Genomic DNA, 18,684 nt, shown 5'->3' on the forward strand with positions numbered 1-18,684 from the left:
GGAGAGGCGGGAACCATGGAGCATCATTTAGAAGGAACTGCAGCCTTCCATAAATCTTGTAGACCGAATAACGATGTGACAACACCAGCCATACCTACATAATCATCTCTACTTTTCAAATAATTCAAATTATTCAATACAATAAATGAATCAGCACAATCCCATACCAATCTTCTAACAGCTGCATATTTCTCCTTGGTAATAATTTTCAATTTTGTCTTATCAAATGAAGGAGAAGGAACAGTCTTTCCTGCCACTTGTGTTGTTGATTGTTCTGATTTCTTTGCGAACAATTCATTTCTTAATTGAATTTCAGTGGTTTGAATTTTCCTCAAATCCATAACAATCCCGCTAACCAAGGCAAAAAGCCAGAAAAAATTAGCCCAACGAGGAACTTTTTGGCCAGTAAATGGAGTCACTGGAATCAATTTTAATAATCTGAAAAGGTTAACTTGATCCAAACTTAAATAGATGGCGAAAAACAAGTTTTTCAAAACATTACAATACTTGATGATGAAATCTTCATCTTTACCACTAGTCATTACTAGAAATTTGGAGGCTAATTGTAGATGGTTCAATGGTTTTAGAAAACGTAACAACTTCCTAATCATAGTGAATTCCATTTGTAACCCTTTGGCTAGGGGAGATTTCTGGTTTAATGCGATGACCCTACATAGATATTGTAAGAGCCTTAGTACCTTTTCTCTACCTGCTGTAGTGTCTAAGAACTTCACGAGGTGCGTGATTGTTGGATGTAGAACAATTGTTGCGTCTGGCATATTTGAAACTGGGAGTTAAGATGTAGTTATGTTTATTCGAACGGTTTCTTTTCCTTTCTTGTTTTATCTCTGGGTAAAAGAAATGAGAATCAGGGAGTTATAAATGTAAAGTGCTTGCAGAACAAATAATGGAGTATGAGTATACCTTGTATTTATATATGTAAGAAGATATTTACTTATCACAAGTGAGACTAGTCTATCTATTCCTGCCAAATACACCTAATGAGATGGGAATCTACGTTACTTTACTTTTTACTTTACCCCATCAAATAGAAAGGTACCCACAGTTGGCTTACTTTACAATGAAGGAGAACCAGCCGTTGCTTATTCATTCAATCATTTTAACTACCCTTTCCTACTAAATATCGTCAAATAAAATCGATTCGCCCATCGCCCGTCGCCAATGCCCGTCGGCTCTTTTTAATTTATTTACTCCGATGTTTCGGGTCCCCCTCCGGATTTAATTCATGAAGTCCCGGAGGGAAGCGTGTCACTCAGACATTTAACAGACTATTATTACTGAAACAATTACGTTATGTTACATTGCATTATATTATATTATATCATATTATATTATTTTTCTTTTAACAAGTGAATAGTCTGGTTACATCCACCATCAAATGACAGCACATGCATATATATATATATATATATATCGGCTAGAACAAACCGTCATTACCATCGTCTTTATCTTCTTCATCATCTTCTATATCCGATTCTTCATCACTTTCGTCCACCATTTCATTAGACAACGTAGATTTCTTGCCACGACGGCTAACAATGGCATCGTCCTCGTCTTCGTCAGCAGTTAGTTTTGCTTCTTCTTCTTCTTCACTTTCATCATCAGAAATAACACCCCTGGATTTCTTTTGTCTCTTCTGTTTGGGTTTCTTCCCACTTTCGCCATTTGTAGTGGCGGTAGCAGCTCTTTTCCTCTTTCTCTTAGGTTTCTTATTTGAAGCTTCATCTTCATCACCTGAAAAAGCCTTATCACTGACGTTATCTTCTTCAACTAATAAACTTTCACGTTCTTGTATCAATTTTTGCGCCTCATCTTGTAATCTCTTATATTCTTCAGTTTGCTTTTCCAATTTCAAACGTTTCTCTTCCTCTTCTTTACTTAATTGTTCTTTAACTTTCAATTCTTGTTCTTCTAATAATTTACGTGCCTCTAAAAGTTTGTTCTTTTGATCCCTTTCATATTGCTCTTGCTCCATTAAACAACGTTCTAAAACATTCTTCATAGTAGTTTCACCTAATTGAATACGTTGCTCTAATTCCTCCTTTGGTATAATATTGAAATCTTTAGAAACATTCAATTCCTTTAAAATATTAATAGCATCATCTAAACCTTTAACAGATTTTTGTAAATCTTTAATTCTACGTTCTTTAACATTTGATCTCCTTAAGGTTTCTGCAATTTGGAAATTCAATAGGGCAACATTAAATTTCAAAATAGATAAAAACCTTTCATTCTTAGTTTCTTTCACATTTTCAAATTTAATTGCATCTTCAGTATTAACTAAAGCCTTAAAGAAAAACTCAATTTTCTTTTCCTTTAACCCTCTAGAATACCACGTCTTGGCTAAAAGATTTAAAATATGTGATTTATTTGATATCTTTGGAAACTTCTTCAAAATCAAATCATAATTCTCAATGGCTTTATTGAATTCTCTCATTTCCAAGAGACAATTAGCCAAATTAATATGAACATCTTCATTATCAATAGAATCTCTAACTTTCCTCAAGATCTCCAAGGCAGGCCCTAATCTTTTACTCTCAGCAAATATAATGGCAATCCCTTGAGCTGCAAACACATTCATAGGATCAATTTGTAAAACTTTTTGAAATAATTGAATAGATTTCAAATAAGAATGCTTAGATTTCTCTTGTTCTTTAACATTCTTCCTACATTCCCTACCAATAATACAATACAAATTCCCTAAAGAGATCAATGCATAAAGATCATGCGAATCATATTTAACTAACGTGTCTTTATTGTACGAAGTTTGCTTCTCTTCTCTCTTTTGAGTAGTTGTATTTTTTTTCAAAAACCATGAATAAAATGAACGAATTTCCAAATTGGATTCATTATTATCATTCAATGATTCCATCTCATTTTCAATCATTTTAGGGTCCTCCACGTGGTTTAAATATTTATAGAATAAGTTCCTTATCTTGGCTGAAATATAATTAGGATGTTTCGAAAGAATATCTTCATATAGTTCTTGTGCTTTCGTAATGTTTTCTGGTTCTGATTCTAAACTTCTCGCAATATTGTAATTCACTGTTATAAGAGTGGATTCATTCTCAGTAGAGGAAGATAATGATGATCCAGAAGTGAGTTTTTCCTTGGCTAGTTGGAAATATTCTTTCGTCTTTATCATATCACCATTCATATAATAAAATGAACCTAAATTATTTAATAATTCAATTGGGACATCATCAATTCTACCATTTTTAACAAATTTAACCTCTTCTAATGCTTTTATTAAATATTCTAATGATTGCTTATATTGATTTGTTGATTCATATAATTGAGATATGACGAAATATGCTCTTGGGATGACTAATTGGTTTCTTTTAGAATTTGTTGATTTAATATATTTCTCTAAATATTTTATGGCTTTGGAATTCATAATGGATAGTTCTTTATTGGAAGCATTTTTTTTCTCGGTATCATTTTTCTGGTTATTGCGGCTATCCTTTTTGTCGAGACATTTTCCCGCATATAATAAACCTAGGATATAATTCAATTCTTGAATATTTTCATTAGTCTTATATATATTTTCAAATGTTAGAACACTTTCTTCTAAAAGATTTGTTTTAATTTGTGTTTGACCTAATCCCAATTTGGATAATAAATTATCTTCATTTTTTTTTAAACTTTCTTGAAACATGGCGAATGCTTGACGATAATCATTCAACGCATAGTAAGCTCTTCCACACCATAATGTGGATTCAGATAAAATTGTATCTGTCACAATAGAACTAATTGGTTTTATCCTTTCTTCGTAAATATTCAAGATCTTCTTGTAGTCACCTTTATAATAGTAATAACTTTGTAAAAGTGTCAACAAGACAGGATTTTCTTTCCCATTTTCAGTTTGATAAATATTAGATAAATCAATCATTGCATCCTTAAAATTGTCTTTAAACTCATCATCATTCCCTGAATCGATTAATGTCTTATGGAATTTACCTAATAAACATAAGACTTTAGAGTTTTTATTTGTTGGATCTAATTCTAATGATCTTTCCCATGCATTAATTGCCATCTTATAATCCTTTAATTGCCAAAAGCAGGCACCTATCCCAATTCTTGGATCAGGTTTCAAAACAGGATTATTAACAAGTAACTCTTGAAACAATTTCAAACTTGCCATAAAATTTTTCTTCCTAAACAATAACTTAGCTCTCAATAATAAAAACATACAATTCGGAGAGGCATTCGTCGTCGCTAAATTCGTTACATCTTGTTGTAACCCCTTAACGAACAAATCGCAAGTCTCCAAAGCCTTATCATAATGTCCTCTCTGATAATATAAATCCACTGTAGCCAACATATTACAAACCCAAGTTGGATTAATCCCAATAGCTTCTTTCAAACAATTCTCAGCCTCATTCAAATATTTAAATTTTTCTTCAATGGTTCTAGATACTAATTTACATTTTTTCAAATGACACCACGTCAAAAACGTATAGAAATGCCCCATATCTATTTTAGAATCGACAAAATGATCCACTTGTAATGCCATCTTAATCAATTCAATCCCTGCATCAATTCGACCTTGATTCACGTACGAACAAGCAATAGTAAGCCAATGTTCTCGGGAAGCAGATTCCTCCACTAGTAACGTACGTAAATCGGATGGATCATCTGGTAAATCAGTTAATAAATCAATGGAGACTAATTCTTCAGAGGCCTTCAACGGGATATCAAGTGTGGTGGCCCATTCCATGCTGGGGTATGCTGCCACTGCCGCCATTGTCGGAGCAGGTGTGGATGCTGGTGTAACACTCATCTTCGTTGGATTAAAGTTCACGGGGACAGAGAGAGAGTGTGAGTGAGAGGAATAGTGGTATGTGCTAGCGATAATAGTCTACCGTATGAGATAACCAACCAACCAACCAACACCAATACAGTAGCTAAATATATAAACATGTATTTCTATATTCCTTTATTATAGCTTTAGATACACTTTACTTAGTTACATTAAGTTGTATTTACCAGAGCTCACAGAGGGTAACCGGGGAAAGTGAAAAATTTTCCAATATAAATGCCTGGAACATATGAGATGAGATGAGATGAGATTTAATAATTATATACTTATATTCATATATTAGTATTGGTATAGGTTGTTTGGAGGAAAATAAAGACGAATTGGACATCATGACCAACATCACAACTACTCCTACTCCTGTCCGTGTGTTTGTCGGGAATATATTTCATGATTTTGATTCTTGTTTGAATGATTTATATAAAAGATTTGGTACATTTGGGTCCTGTCTTGATCCTCATTTTGAAAAACATGGTACATTTGCATATTTAAATATGTCATTCGATCCCACGAAGAACGATAAGGGGTTTGAATTCTTGAAAAGGAGTTTAAATAATGTGAAATTTAAAGGTAATGTCTTAAAGATTGATATGGCTAAACCTAATTGGGAAGAAACTTGGAAATTAAGACACGAGTCAGATATCAAAGAGAACGTAAAGAAGGAGAAATTTAATGCCAAGCAAGATTGGAAACATTATAAGAAATTGGAAAATATTTCGTTATCTTTGAAGGATCATCAAGAATTAATGAAGGGAAGAATGAGGAAAACACCAAGAAAGAAAAGTGAATTGAGAAAGATTACATTTAGAATCAACGTTAATGGTTCATTAAAAGTTTATAAATGTTACAAGACAAAACTTTGGGGGTATGAAAGAAACAAAGATTTGAGAGATTTAGTAGTTAAATTTGTCGGGAATAAATGGAAAAATGGATTCGATCATATTGTTGATAAATTAGATTACAGTAGATCGAATAAAAATTTCCAGTCAAGAGTAATTGAATTTAAGACGAAATCTAACACTGGATCTATATCATTGGGTATGGAAAATGATAGTGGGGACGAAGATATGTCTGAAGAAGAAAAGGAAAAGAATAACGAAGTCCTATCTAAAGTCTTACAAGATTTTGATTTCGATAAACCAATGAAGATTTCTTTGGACGATGATGATGTTGACGACGAAGATGAAGAAATGAGGGGACAACAAAATAAAAATTACGATACCAACTATAATAATAGAGAAATACGCGAAGATAGAGATGTACAGCAAAGACATACACAAGTTGAAACGGAAAGCATAACCGAAAATGAAGGAGAAGAAGAAGGAGAACAAGAAGAAGAGGAAGAATTTATTCCAACTTTCGGTGCTACTACTACCTCTGTTGAACAACCTGCTTCAGTTGTGGAAGGTACAATCAGTAATACGAAGACATTAAGAAATTTATTTGCTCCAGATGAATCACAATCCACCACATCGTTCAAGCTAATTGAAGAAAATGATGAAGACATTGACCATGAAAGAGATGAAGAAATGAAAAGGAAACAACAACAAGAACGCGACGAATACATGGCTACACATGTCCCTGTAGTGGACACTCCAATAAATACGAATGAATTAAAGGAAAATAAGAACTTCTTATTCTTCCCACATCATGACTCTCCTTTCTTAGTTGGTCAAACTCAATTAACGAAAATTATTGCCAATTCTATCCCATCTGAGAAGGTTGGTGAAGATAATAAAGACACCATTAATAATGGGAACAATAATAATAATCCATTATACAACTGGGAAGATGAATTTTGGGGGAATAGAGGTGTATGGATGAAGGAAATGAAAAATAGGAAAAGAGATGCTCTACGACAATTGAGGAAAAGAAGAAACCACAACAATGATAGACAAGGGAATGGGTTATTAATTTAATATCTCATCTCATCTGATATATAATAATATAAGCATGTTCTTATTTACGTAGTACGCTACGCAAATAAAAAAAATTGTAGTCATATTCATTCATTCATTTCATCATTTTAGAAAGTTTTTCTTAGAAATAAATGCCATGCCATTTTCATTCATTACATAAAATGGTAGTTTATAATAGAGTCTAAACACGATGTTTCTATATATCTATAGAGAGAGAGCGAGTGGGATATTAAAATGCATTACGACCAAACTTAGTTGCCATTTCCACGGCAGCGGCACCCCAATCTTCCCCATGGTTGTGCATTGTCTTACCTTCATCGATACCAGCTCTTGCTAAAGCTTGTTCTTCTGTTAAACAAGTTAACAACCCAAAGATAACTGGGATATCAATCTTATCTTGCAAAGCCATGATAGCCTGTGTAGTGGAGTCAGAGATATATTCGAAATGCATAGTACTACCTTTAATAAGGACACCAATTGGGATCACAGCGTCTAAGGGAGTACCGTTTTTTTCCTCTCTTTGAGCCAATCTTTTAGCACCATATGGTAATTCGAATGAACCTGGGACGGTTTCCACAATGATATTAGATTCTTGTACACCAAGTGATAACATTCTTTCAATGGCACCTTTTACAAGGGCATCAATGACAACGTTATTCCAACGTGCGTGAATGATACCAATTCTTAATCTTGAACCATCGTATTTTTGATCAATTTTACCTAATCCCTTGACAGCCATTTTTAGATATTTTTTACTTTATTGTGTTGTGCTACTTGTGTCGTATTAAATTATTTGATTCGTAGTATATAGCAAACCAACTCGAACAATATGAAGTTCTTCATTAGTATAAGACTCGATATCAATTAATTGATGATTTATATATGAGGTATGAATGTTTCAACAAGTTTTAATGTGGCAAAAAAATCTATTTCCGTGCCGTTTGTCTTTATTTTTACCGAATTATTACTAATAAATAGAGAAAGAAATAAAGAAAGTGATTTCTTTAAATTGCTCAGACCAGCAATAGTTGTTGATCGTTGGTTATTATTTGTTGCTTGCTGAATAGATTATTTGCTTCTTTAAAGTTTATTGATACACAATTACATTATTATAGGTATGGTATGGTAACGAAAAAGGTCCTGCTTTCCTTTTGTCTCTCTCTCTCTCTCTCTCTCTCTCTCTCCCCGTATGTGTGTAGTTTCCCCTCCTAATACAACTCATCAGTTCTTTCTACTTCCTTGTCTCTTGCATATTGAGAACCACCTTTCGTATCCTTGGCTTCCGCTGTATCTTCTTCTTGATCCCCCAAATCTTCTGGATCCTTGGGTACATTATTTAATTGGACACTTGGTGCATATTTGGTATTTTCTAAATTCACAAAAATAGACGTCATTATCTTATCTAGATATTCCGGAGAGTTAACGTTAAACATGTTAGATGGTCTAACATCCAATTTATAATCGGGTCCATAATATTCGTAATAGTCATTATATGGTAATTCTTGATCAAGCACCACATTGTTCAACAATCCTGTTTCAAAACACCATGTTCTTGCCACGTTTCTCATTGTATAACCACCTCCACCAACAACCATCATGGGAATTCCAAAGGATTTAACATAATTGACACAATTGGCGTGACCTTGCATAGATAAATTAAAACAACCTAGACGATCACCCGATAAAGAATCACCACCACATTGTAAAACCACCGCAGATGGTTGATACCATTCCATGATTCTTTTCACCACTGGTTCAAACACATTTCTATACGTTGCATCATCAATACCATCTCTTAGGGGCACATTGACAGCATAATATTTCCCCTTACCCACACCTACGTCTCTTAATTCCCCCGTACCGGGGAAGAATTCCCCATATTTATGGAATGAACAAGTCATGACACGATCTGTGGAATAAAATGCTTCTTCAACACCATCTCCATGATGAACATCAATATCAATATAAAGAACTCTTGGATGATACCTTAATAATTCAATGATCCCCAAAACAATATCATTCAAATAACAAAACCCTGAAGCTTCAGATTTCTTTGCATGATGTAACCCACCGGCATAATTAATGGCCACATCACATTTGCCTCTATTCAATCTAGCAGCTCCCTCCATGGATCCACCACCTGAGATACTACAATATTCATACAATCCATCAAAGACAGGACAATCATCTCCGACATTGAACTTCACACTTTCCTTCTTAAACAATTCCAAATTATCAGGCGTAACTCTAGATAAAAAATCAATATATTCATCAGTATGGAATTGACACATTTCCTGCTTCGTAGCTGGTTTAGCTCTATAAATTTCCATCTTTTTATATAACCCATAATTCATGATCAAAGAATGTGTCATTCTTATTCTATGAGGTTTCATCGGATGACCAGACCCGTAGGCATAATTACCAACGTCTGCATCGTAGAAATATGCTACTCGTTTCTTGTCGTTGGGTTTCACTTGGATTTCATCAAAGGGTTTGTTTTCGTACACCATTTTATTTGTTCTTCGCCTGTTTTGCAATGTGAATATCCTTTTCTCAGAATTTTATACACGTAATCAAATTAACTGAGCAACCAATGATTTGTAGCCTCTATTCTCAACAACGTGCACCTTTGAATGCCTTCGAAAGTTCAATTAAAGTGTGGTTAACTTCCCAATTTGCTACTGTTATAACAAAGTCCAAGCTGCTTAAGCGCAGTGAGAAAAAATGTTAAGAGAATCGTTTTTCACGTGAAAAGTTTCAAGTTTTATTATATTATTATATTATATTATGGAAGATAGAAGATGGAAAATAGAAGATAGAAGATGGGATTCCACTACAAGAGACTGAACTGCTTATAGAAGAGCAACTGCAACTGTCACTGTCACTAATATCCTACTTACGTTCGAGACAAGACAAGATGGCCTCAGCACAACAACAACAACAAATGCATATGATCCTTCCCGGTGATTCACTGCCTATATCAGAGACAGACCTGAAATCGCACAGACTAGTCCTAGGACCAGGCCTCTATACAGACCCCAAGACACTAACTATCCATCCAGTGAACGCAGGAAAACTCTACATCACTCAAAACAATAACAGTAATAGAATTAATATTCACATAGATTACGAATCTCATCGCTATATACCCCACGTCAATGATCTCGTCATTGGTTGTATCGTGGGCACTTTTGCTGACTCTTATAAAGTCTCATTGAATTCATTCTCAAATTCGGTATCTTTATCTTACATGGCATTCCCTAATGCTTCGAAAAAAAATAGACCTACTTTGAAAATCGGTGACCTTGTATATTGCAAAGTAGCCACCGCAGTGAAGGAATTGGAAGCTACAGTGGAATGTCTGGAGTCTGGGTTTGGTCTTTTAGAGGATGGGATGATTATCGATTCCACTGGTTTGAAATTCGTAAGATTATTGTTATTTGATGATCAGTTCCCATTGTTAAGATTATTGGCTTCGAGAACAAAATTTGAAATTGCAATCGGTGTTAATGGGAAAATTTGGATTAAAGCTGATGAAATTAAAGATACGTTAGCTTGTTATAGATCTATTTTGGACTGTTCCATGTGCCAATCCGTTGATCAATTCGCAAACATTATCAAGAAACATTTCCAAGATTTAAATACTGTCGCTGCTGCTACTGCTGCTACTGAAAATTAGAACTTCGCTACATCATCATATAAATCCCTTTGTACTATATAGTATACACATAATAATATACACACTCTACCATCTCCTTTCGATGTGTTCTATTTATCATCATCACATTTTGTCTTGATAGTAGACTTTGCTCATCTCATCTCATCGCTTTGTCTCACAATTGCAAAAGTGAAAAATTCTTATACATCAAGAATTAAGCTGTCACTTTAATGAATCTTCAAAACCAAATACATATATATTTAACTCATATATAAGTGAACATTTTAATAAGATAATCTGGAAAAGGATTACAGTGATAAATTATTTGTTTAAAAAATGACTGACAACAATCCATTGGTTAATCCAGTACTCTCCTCGAGATCAGATAAGTCTCTATCTAAAAAACAGGAAAGAAAATCAAAATATGCAGATTTAGCTATACAAGGTACCAATAATTCATCCATAGCATCAAAAAGATCTGTCGAATTGTTATATTTACCCAAGTTAAACAAGGACGATAAAACAACCAAGAGTGAATATTTCAAATGGTTTGTTCCTAAAAATATCAAAAGATCCCCATGCATTAATAGAGGGTATTGGCTAAGATTACATGCAATTAGATCAAGATTGAAATCTATCTTAGAATCAAATAATGGGAAAAAATTACTGGTCATAAACTTGGGTTGTGGCTTTGATCCATTACCGTTTGAGCTTTTAGATAGATCCAACAAATCTGCTGAATGTTTCCAAGATACAATTTCCTTCATTGATGTAGATTATTCCGATTTACTTGTAAATAAAATTAAAATCATCGAAAATTCTCAAGAATTATCTCAAATCATCACGAGAGAGCAATCTTCTCACATCTCGGAGGATACCCTCATTACAAAAAATTATAGAACAGCTCCATGTGATTTGAATGACTCTCAAGCATTCGAAATATTATCTCAAGACGAGTCGTTGAATTTAAATGATACAAATGTAATTAAAATATTCATTGCTGAAGTCTCATTAGCTTATATGAAACCATCAAATGCTGATGGAATTATTTCCATTTGTAGCAAAATCCCAAACTCTCATTTCGTAATCTTGGAACAATTAATACCAGAAGGTCCATATGAACCATTCGCAAAGCAAATGTTGAAACATTTTAGAAATAATGATTCACCATTACAATCAGTATTAACGTATCCAACAATAAATTCACAACTCGAAAGATTCAAGAAATTAGGCTTCCCTATTATAAATGCAGGTGATATGTTAAACTTATGGAAACAATTACCCTTAGAAACACGGTCCAAAATCGAGACAATTCAGCCATTTGATGAATTGGAAGAATTTCATCTTTTCGCTCATCATTATATCTTACTTCATGCTACGAACGATACTTTATTCCGATTCACTGATGATTACAAATTCCCATCTCAAGTTCATGCACCGCTACTTTCAGAACGATCATTAAAAATTAAATTGACACACGAAGAATTAAACATCAAGAGATCATTCGGCTCATCGTACGTATCGAAAGGGACAAAAAATCAAATAACGTATCATGGAGGTTGTAATCCAACAAGATTGAACGAAACATTGATAATAACACCATTACATACTGAGGGTAGCCCGAGTGAGGAAGGATACCAAATTCAAACTATAAAGAATGATGACCCCAATTTTAAGAAAAGAATGAATCATACTTTTGTTAACGGGATCATTATCGGTGGAAGGGAAGCACCTCATCGCCCGATTTATGAAACAATTAAATTCAATGGTAATAGCGAATACTCATATGGGATGGAACTACCACATGGAATTGAAAGACATAGACATTGTGCTGTAAATGTTTCTGAGAATGAAATCCTAGTTTTTGGCGGGAAGGTACATTCCACACCTGATGCCTATAGGAAAGACGCATTTTTATCTTATGATATTAGCAAAGATGAGTATACTGAAGTACCATATTATACAGCTATACATACTACTCCACCATGTTTAATTGGAAGTTCTATGTCATATGATAAAGAAAGAAACATCGGTGTTATACTTGGTGGTCAATTATTCAAGGATGATTCTTTCTCTGATAAATTATACAAGTTTTCTTATTGCTCTAGAAAAAAGGAAATTACCATATTAGATGTATTTTCCAATCCTTTATTCCAAAGATATGGCTCAAAATGTGTTTTCATTAATGATCATCAAATTATGATTGTTGGTGGTACTAGTCCTGAAATTGTATTCAATGACAGGACTACAATAATAACCGTGGACATATTGACTGCTAAGATTAACTCTATACCAATCCCTAGGAACATATGGGAAGAAAGTCAAGTCTTTTTGGTTGGATTTGAATTACTAAAAATTAGTGAAACTAAAGTACTAATTTTTGCCGGAGGTGCAACATGTTATGGGTTTGGATCTGTATCGAATGTTGGTATCGAAATCACGTTGCCTTCAACGTAAATATATCTAACAATAGTATAGAATATATACGGTATATATGCGAACACTACTAATCCCATGGAGGAGCATATATATATTGTCCTTTCTTTTTATTCAAACACCAGACATACTTCATGTGAACTATTTATTTGCTGTCATCTTCCATAAAAATGCCAGAAAGTTTGAGCGATGAAAAATTACAGGAAAAGTAGAAGCCGTAAAAACTTTCCACTATACATTGAATAAATTTAGCAGGTGAAAGATCTATGAAGAAAGAAGATCGCGTAATCAGCTGGTTAAATAATCTACGTATACATCCATACACATAAAAGCAGAATATTGTTGCCCAGCGATACCCAAACATTTTCCTTATCTATTTTAAAGCACACAACATACCTGCCGAGTAATGGTGAATTTTGATTTGAGCCAAGTGGGTGCAACGTTCCGTAAAAAGGATAAAGAATATAAAGATGTGGTAGTCCCCGAGGAAGAAGAAGAAGACATTGATGCATCTGAATTTGAAGATGATGAAATTCTGCCTCAAAAAGTGAAAAATAGAAGACCTCGTGAAGATGATTTCACTCAACAACGATTAGCTGCATTGAATCCAGTTCTAACTCCAAAGACAGTTATACCAATATATTTAATCATTGCAGGTGTTTTCGTTATCGTTGGGGGATGCCTATTAGCCTTAGCGTCTAGAGTCGATGAAATGACTTTATATTATCAAGATTGTATGACTGCTGCTCCGACCGATGATTTCGCAGATATGCCAACTTCACATTATAAATATTATTTCCATAACCTTCCTAATTTTGATACTAGTCCACAATGGAGGTTCATTGATGATCCAAATGATGATTTCCAAGAACGTGGGACATGTCAAATAAGATTCACCATTCCAAGAACAATCAAGAAGACCGTTTATATAAATTATATGCTAGAGAAATTTGCTGCAAATCATAGACGTTATGTCTTATCATTCAGTGAAGATCAACTTAGAGGTGCAAAAGCCTCCTATGATGTTATCCATGATTCTACTGGTATTAATTGTAAACCATTAGCTAGAAGTAGTAATGGTAAATTATATTATCCATGTGGATTAATTGCTAATGCAATGTTTAATGACACGTTCCCAATGGAATTGATTAATGTTACTGACACTTCTAATAATTACCCATTAACGAATCAAGGAATTAATTGGAAGACTGATAGACAAAGGTTTAAGAAGACTAAATATAATTATACTGAAATTACCCCACCGCCATTTTGGGAAAAAAGTTTCCCTGACGGATATAATGAGACTAATATTCCAAACATTCAAGAGTGGGAAGAATTTCAAAATTGGATGAGACCTGGTGCATTCGACAAATCAACTAAATTGATTAGACGTAATGGGAATGATAGTCTACCTGCAGGTGAATATGAAATTGATATTGGATTACACTGGCCCGTTACTGAATTCAATGGTAAGAAAGCAGTATATATTACACATGGTTCAAGTATAGGAGGAAGAAATTCATTCCTAGGTATTGTCTACTTAATTGGAGGTTGTATTTGTTGTGCCATGGCGATTGTATTAGCAGGATGCTGGGTGATGAGTGGGCGGAAGATTGCCGATCCAAATTCTTTGTCATGGAATAAACATTAGAAACTATCACACTAAGTAAGTATGTACTGACGCTGGTTAACTTCCGATAAAAACATAGTTACATGTATACACATTTATAAAAATCATTTATTTATTCATTCATTCATTCTTTCAAATTATACCTTTGAATTATTGACCATTGGAATCCATGACCTAGATTGTCTCATCTAAGTTACAATCTCTCTCTCTCTCTCTCTCTCTCTGTCCATCCTATAAATTAACACCTGAACATTAGCATTTGTGTTTTATACCTCCAGAGTTTTTCCTTTCACGTGACCTACACCCAAAATAAAACACCCAATGACCCTCGCTATGTGAGTCACTTAACGAAACTAAAATAACTCAGCCAAAGAACACCCAATCATCCAAATGACCAAAGCGAAGAAAACATGACATTTAAAAGAAGGCAAAAGAGAGGCCTATATAAAGGAAATGAAATTTTGTTAACATCCAACCTTTTTTCCTTTAAGTGCAAGCAACTGCGACCTCACACAAAATTTAACCGCTGAAATCTTATTTCCCAAATAAGGAATAATAACAACAACAACAACAATAATAAGAATATGTTTAGAAGAAAGTTATCAACAACTACGTCTCGTTTGACATCAAGTCTCAAAGCAACACTACAAAAAGATGTCAATTATCAAGTGACTACATATGCGAGACCAAACGATCTATGTGTCACTAGAGGTCTAAATGCCAAATTATATGATGATATCAACAACAAAGAATACATTGATTTCACAGCTGGTATTGCAGTTACTGCCCTAGGTCATTCAAATCCTCAGGTCTCTAAGATCCTTGCTGAACAAAGTAAAAAATTGATTCATTCCTCCAATTTATACTACACAGCCGAGTCCCTAGAACTGAGTGCTAAGATCATTGAAAAGACAAAGCAATTCGGTGGTCAACACGACGCTTCAAGAGTATTCTTATGTAACTCAGGTACTGAAGCTAACGAAGCTGCTTTAAAATTTGCCAAGAAACATGGTATCACCATTAACCCAAAGAAACAAGGTCTTGTTGCTTTCCAAAACTCTTTTCATGGTAGAACTATGGGTGCTCTTTCTGTTACTTGGAATGCTAAATATAGAACTCCCTTCGGTGATTTGATTCCACATGTCTCATTCTTGAATTTGAATGATGAATTGACTGTCTTGCAAAATTTCATTAGAGAAAAGAAAGACGAATTAGCTGGGTTGATTGTGGAGCCGGTTCAAGGTGAAGGTGGTATTTTCCCAGTTCCTGAAGAAAAGTTAATTGGATTGAAACAAATTTGTCAAGAAAATGATGTCATGGTCATTTATGATGAAATTCAATGTGGGTTGGGTAGAACTGGTAAACTGTGGGCTCATGCGCATTTACCAAAGGAAGCACATCCTGATATCTTCACTGCTGCCAAAGCTTTAGGTAATGGATTCCCAATCGCTGCTACCATAGTTAATGAAAAGGTGAACAATTCTTTAAAGGTTGGTGATCATGGTACTACTTATGGTGGTAACCCATTAGGTTGTGCAGTTAGTAAATATGTTATGGATACTTTAGCTAAAGAAGATTTCTTACAACAAGTTCAAAGAAAAGCTGACCTATTTACTAAACGTCTAACTCAGATCCAACGAAGATTCCCACACCATATTAAAGATGTCAGAGGTAAAGGTCTGATGATTGGTGCTGAGTTCGTAGAACCTCCAGCTGAATTAGTTAAGAAAGCTAGAGAATTAGGTCTTCTGGTTATTACCGCTGGTAAGAGTACAGTCAGATTTGTTCCTGCCTTGACTATCGAAGATGAAGTCATTGAAGAAGGGTTGAACATCTTTGAAAAGGCAGTTGAATCTGTTTATGCATGAATAAAAAAGCATTCATATGAGAACTTATTATAAATTTTTTATAGACTTCAATCTCATGTAACTTAATAACATACATCAAATAGTATCATTGTATAGAAGAACCATAGGTATAATTACTAATTCTTCTTGTATTTTATCCTAATATTATTTTTATTTTAAATTTTTTTGAATTAACTATTTATTATTTGGTATTTTTCTCCTTAATTCGACCTGATTAGTTAAGAAGAAAACGTTTTGTAACATAATACATATTTATCTAATATATTTTGATCTTCAATAACCAACTAACAAAAACAGAGACATATTGTTATTAAAGGAAAACCATGTTTAGTATCATATACTTATCTATCTTACAAGGTAATTGTTGGTTGGGCGTTTCTGTTGTTAGCAGAGGAATGTGGGTAGAATTCCAAATGACCATCTTCAGTCAACTTCAAAACTTGCTTGAATTTGGCACCAATGTTACGTAAAGCTTGTTCATTTTCAGATTTAGTCCATAATGCAAATTTGTTACCACCTTTTCTAATGCTTAAGACAACACCGTTAATTTCAGATTCTTCTTCATCAATAGTTTCACCAATGACAGCTAATAAAGTTCTTAACCACAATTCATCAATTTCGCTACCTTTACTTCTGATTTGGAAAGACCACTTACCACCTTTAGAGTTGGCAGTATCTTCCCATTCTGGTCTAATGTCACCACGGAAAACATGGTAATCTGATTTCAAAGGTAATTCATGTGGTTCAGGGATATTTTGAATGATTGCCCAAAACTCTTCGACAGTTTCGAAACTCGTAACTGGACGTAACAAATCGGACCATGATTCAGACTTATCGACAGCTGGTTTAGTGTACCATAAAGTCCATTTAGAGTTCAAAGGATGTTTAACTTCAAAGTTATTACTATCAGTTAAAACAGTCTTTGGCGTATCATCACTGACTGAGACAGTTTCTAATTTTTGACTGACTTCTTCAACTGACATTATCCTATCCTCTTGCTTGAAAGTGATATTCTGATCTTGATGAGCTTCCACTCCTTAAATGCAGTTAATATAACACCACCTAGCTTAATTACTATTAAAACCACCTCTTACTTTACTAGATTCAATTTCAGTTTTGTTGTCGACGAAAGAAAATTTTTTCATTTTGACTCAGGGTTGATCCAACCCTACTGAATAACCCTGACATTTCGAGATTAGGGTCAAAAGTTTAACCACTTGATGGGAAATAATTTGGATATATAGAATACAAAACGGAAACACCTGTAGTTTATTATTTTGAATTTCAAAACATACGTCAAGAATGCTTGAAGATATATGAGTTCCATCTGTAGGATATGACATATATACAATGGAACGACCCGAAGTGAAGGGAAATGATTCTTGAAGGTATTGCCATTACGACTTCTGCATCGCTGCTATTGTTATATCTTTGCCAAAATAAATTGCTATATCCTTCATGGATCAATAAATATAGAAATGTCGACGCTTTACTATCTCAGGAATACGATCTGCCTTACACGAGAGAGATGTTGACAACAGATGATAATATACAGATTGAGGCATACAATCTTAAAAATGAGAATGGCAATTCAATTTCAACAATTTTGATCCTATCACCGAATGCTGCCGACATTAGATTATCTCTCCTGATAATGGATGTTTTCTACAATCAAATGAATACCAGCGTGTTCATATATTCGTATAGAGGCTATGGTATTTCACAAGGACAACCTACAGAAGAAGGTTTAAAGAAAGATGCTGATTGCGTTATCGAATACCTCAAAAATGATCCATTTTATAAGACGAAAAAATTAATATTGTACGGTCGTTCCCTTGGTGGTGCAAACGCAATATATATTGCTTCAAAATATCATAACTTCGTGAAAGGTATCATTCTTGAGAATACTTTTTTAACAGTTAGAAAAATTATACCTTATATTTTACCTGTATCTAAATATTTTTCTTTCTTTTGTAAAGATATTTGGAACTCAGAAAGAGATATCGTCCAAATCGATCAAGATGTTCCTTTCCTTTTCCTAAGTGGATTAAAGGATAAAATCGTCCCACCTTCTCAAATGAAAAGGTTATACGATTTATGTCCTAGTAGATACCGTGAACTTTTTGAATTTAATGAAGGTGGACATAACGACACTATTATACAGGATGGATATTGGGAAATAATAGAGGAGTTTTTAAAAAAATATAAAATGATTGACAATGAAGTGAAAATAGAGGCGATGGCCCCCCACTTATGAAAATACCTAAAAAATATCCAATTTTAGTATACTTAGCTTGATGCATTTATTTGTAGAAGAATATATGGACTTAAAT

General features: G+C 34.0%; 11 protein-coding genes across 11 annotated transcripts; 6 read left to right on the forward strand and 5 right to left on the reverse strand.

Annotated features, from left to right (window-relative positions):
• Positions 1-23: 23 nt before the first annotated feature.
• On the reverse strand, positions 24-779 carry PEX11 (Pex11p; the record flags this gene model as incomplete). Its single annotated transcript, XM_003671342.2, has 1 exon — positions 24-779. The coding sequence occupies one exon, from the start codon at positions 777-779 to the stop codon at positions 24-26; it is 756 nt and encodes a 251-aa protein (XP_003671390.2).
• Positions 780-1,438: 659 nt separating this feature from the next.
• CTR9 (Ctr9p) lies at positions 1,439-4,804 on the reverse strand (the record flags this gene model as incomplete). The annotated part of the gene is made up of 1 exon (XM_003671343.2): positions 1,439-4,804. The coding sequence occupies one exon, from the start codon at positions 4,802-4,804 to the stop codon at positions 1,439-1,441; it is 3,366 nt and encodes a 1,121-aa protein (XP_003671391.2).
• A 368-nt stretch (positions 4,805-5,172) lies between these two features.
• On the forward strand, positions 5,173-6,759 carry NOP8 (Nop8p; the record flags this gene model as incomplete). Its single annotated transcript, XM_003671344.2, has 1 exon — positions 5,173-6,759. The coding sequence occupies one exon, from the start codon at positions 5,173-5,175 to the stop codon at positions 6,757-6,759; it is 1,587 nt and encodes a 528-aa protein (XP_003671392.2).
• A 229-nt stretch (positions 6,760-6,988) lies between these two features.
• Positions 6,989-7,498, reverse strand: RIB4 (lumazine synthase RIB4; the record flags this gene model as incomplete). The annotated part of the gene is made up of 1 exon (XM_003671345.2): positions 6,989-7,498. The coding sequence occupies one exon, from the start codon at positions 7,496-7,498 to the stop codon at positions 6,989-6,991; it is 510 nt and encodes a 169-aa protein (XP_003671393.2).
• Positions 7,499-7,967: 469 nt separating this feature from the next.
• On the reverse strand, positions 7,968-9,269 carry RPD3 (histone deacetylase RPD3; the record flags this gene model as incomplete). Its single annotated transcript, XM_003671346.2, has 1 exon — positions 7,968-9,269. The coding sequence occupies one exon, from the start codon at positions 9,267-9,269 to the stop codon at positions 7,968-7,970; it is 1,302 nt and encodes a 433-aa protein (XP_003671394.2).
• Positions 9,270-9,676: 407 nt separating this feature from the next.
• On the forward strand, positions 9,677-10,438 carry RRP40 (exosome non-catalytic core subunit RRP40; the record flags this gene model as incomplete). Its single annotated transcript, XM_003671347.2, has 1 exon — positions 9,677-10,438. The coding sequence occupies one exon, from the start codon at positions 9,677-9,679 to the stop codon at positions 10,436-10,438; it is 762 nt and encodes a 253-aa protein (XP_003671395.2).
• Positions 10,439-10,753: 315 nt separating this feature from the next.
• PPM2 (tRNA methyltransferase PPM2) lies at positions 10,754-12,874 on the forward strand (the record flags this gene model as incomplete). Its single annotated transcript, XM_003671348.2, has 1 exon — positions 10,754-12,874. The coding sequence occupies one exon, from the start codon at positions 10,754-10,756 to the stop codon at positions 12,872-12,874; it is 2,121 nt and encodes a 706-aa protein (XP_003671396.2).
• Positions 12,875-13,259: 385 nt separating this feature from the next.
• Positions 13,260-14,504, forward strand: LEM3 (Lem3p; the record flags this gene model as incomplete). Its single annotated transcript, XM_003671349.2, has 1 exon — positions 13,260-14,504. The coding sequence occupies one exon, from the start codon at positions 13,260-13,262 to the stop codon at positions 14,502-14,504; it is 1,245 nt and encodes a 414-aa protein (XP_003671397.2).
• Positions 14,505-15,067: 563 nt separating this feature from the next.
• Positions 15,068-16,351, forward strand: ARG8 (acetylornithine transaminase; the record flags this gene model as incomplete). Its single annotated transcript, XM_003671350.2, has 1 exon — positions 15,068-16,351. One exon carries the CDS (start codon positions 15,068-15,070, stop codon positions 16,349-16,351), a length of 1,284 nt encoding a protein of 427 aa, XP_003671398.2.
• Positions 16,352-16,701: 350 nt separating this feature from the next.
• Positions 16,702-17,334, reverse strand: CDC33 (translation initiation factor eIF4E; the record flags this gene model as incomplete). The annotated part of the gene is made up of 1 exon (XM_003671351.2): positions 16,702-17,334. The coding sequence occupies one exon, from the start codon at positions 17,332-17,334 to the stop codon at positions 16,702-16,704; it is 633 nt and encodes a 210-aa protein (XP_003671399.2).
• A 392-nt stretch (positions 17,335-17,726) lies between these two features.
• NDAI0G03800 (alpha/beta hydrolase) lies at positions 17,727-18,608 on the forward strand (the record flags this gene model as incomplete). Its single annotated transcript, XM_003671352.2, has 1 exon — positions 17,727-18,608. The coding sequence occupies one exon, from the start codon at positions 17,727-17,729 to the stop codon at positions 18,606-18,608; it is 882 nt and encodes a 293-aa protein (XP_003671400.2).
• Between the last annotated feature and the right edge of the window lie 76 nt (positions 18,609-18,684).

Source organism: Naumovozyma dairenensis, chromosome 7 (assembly GCF_000227115.2).
Source record: "Naumovozyma dairenensis CBS 421 chromosome 7, complete genome".
Lineage (NCBI taxonomy): Eukaryota > Fungi > Ascomycota > Saccharomycetes > Saccharomycetales > Saccharomycetaceae > Naumovozyma > Naumovozyma dairenensis.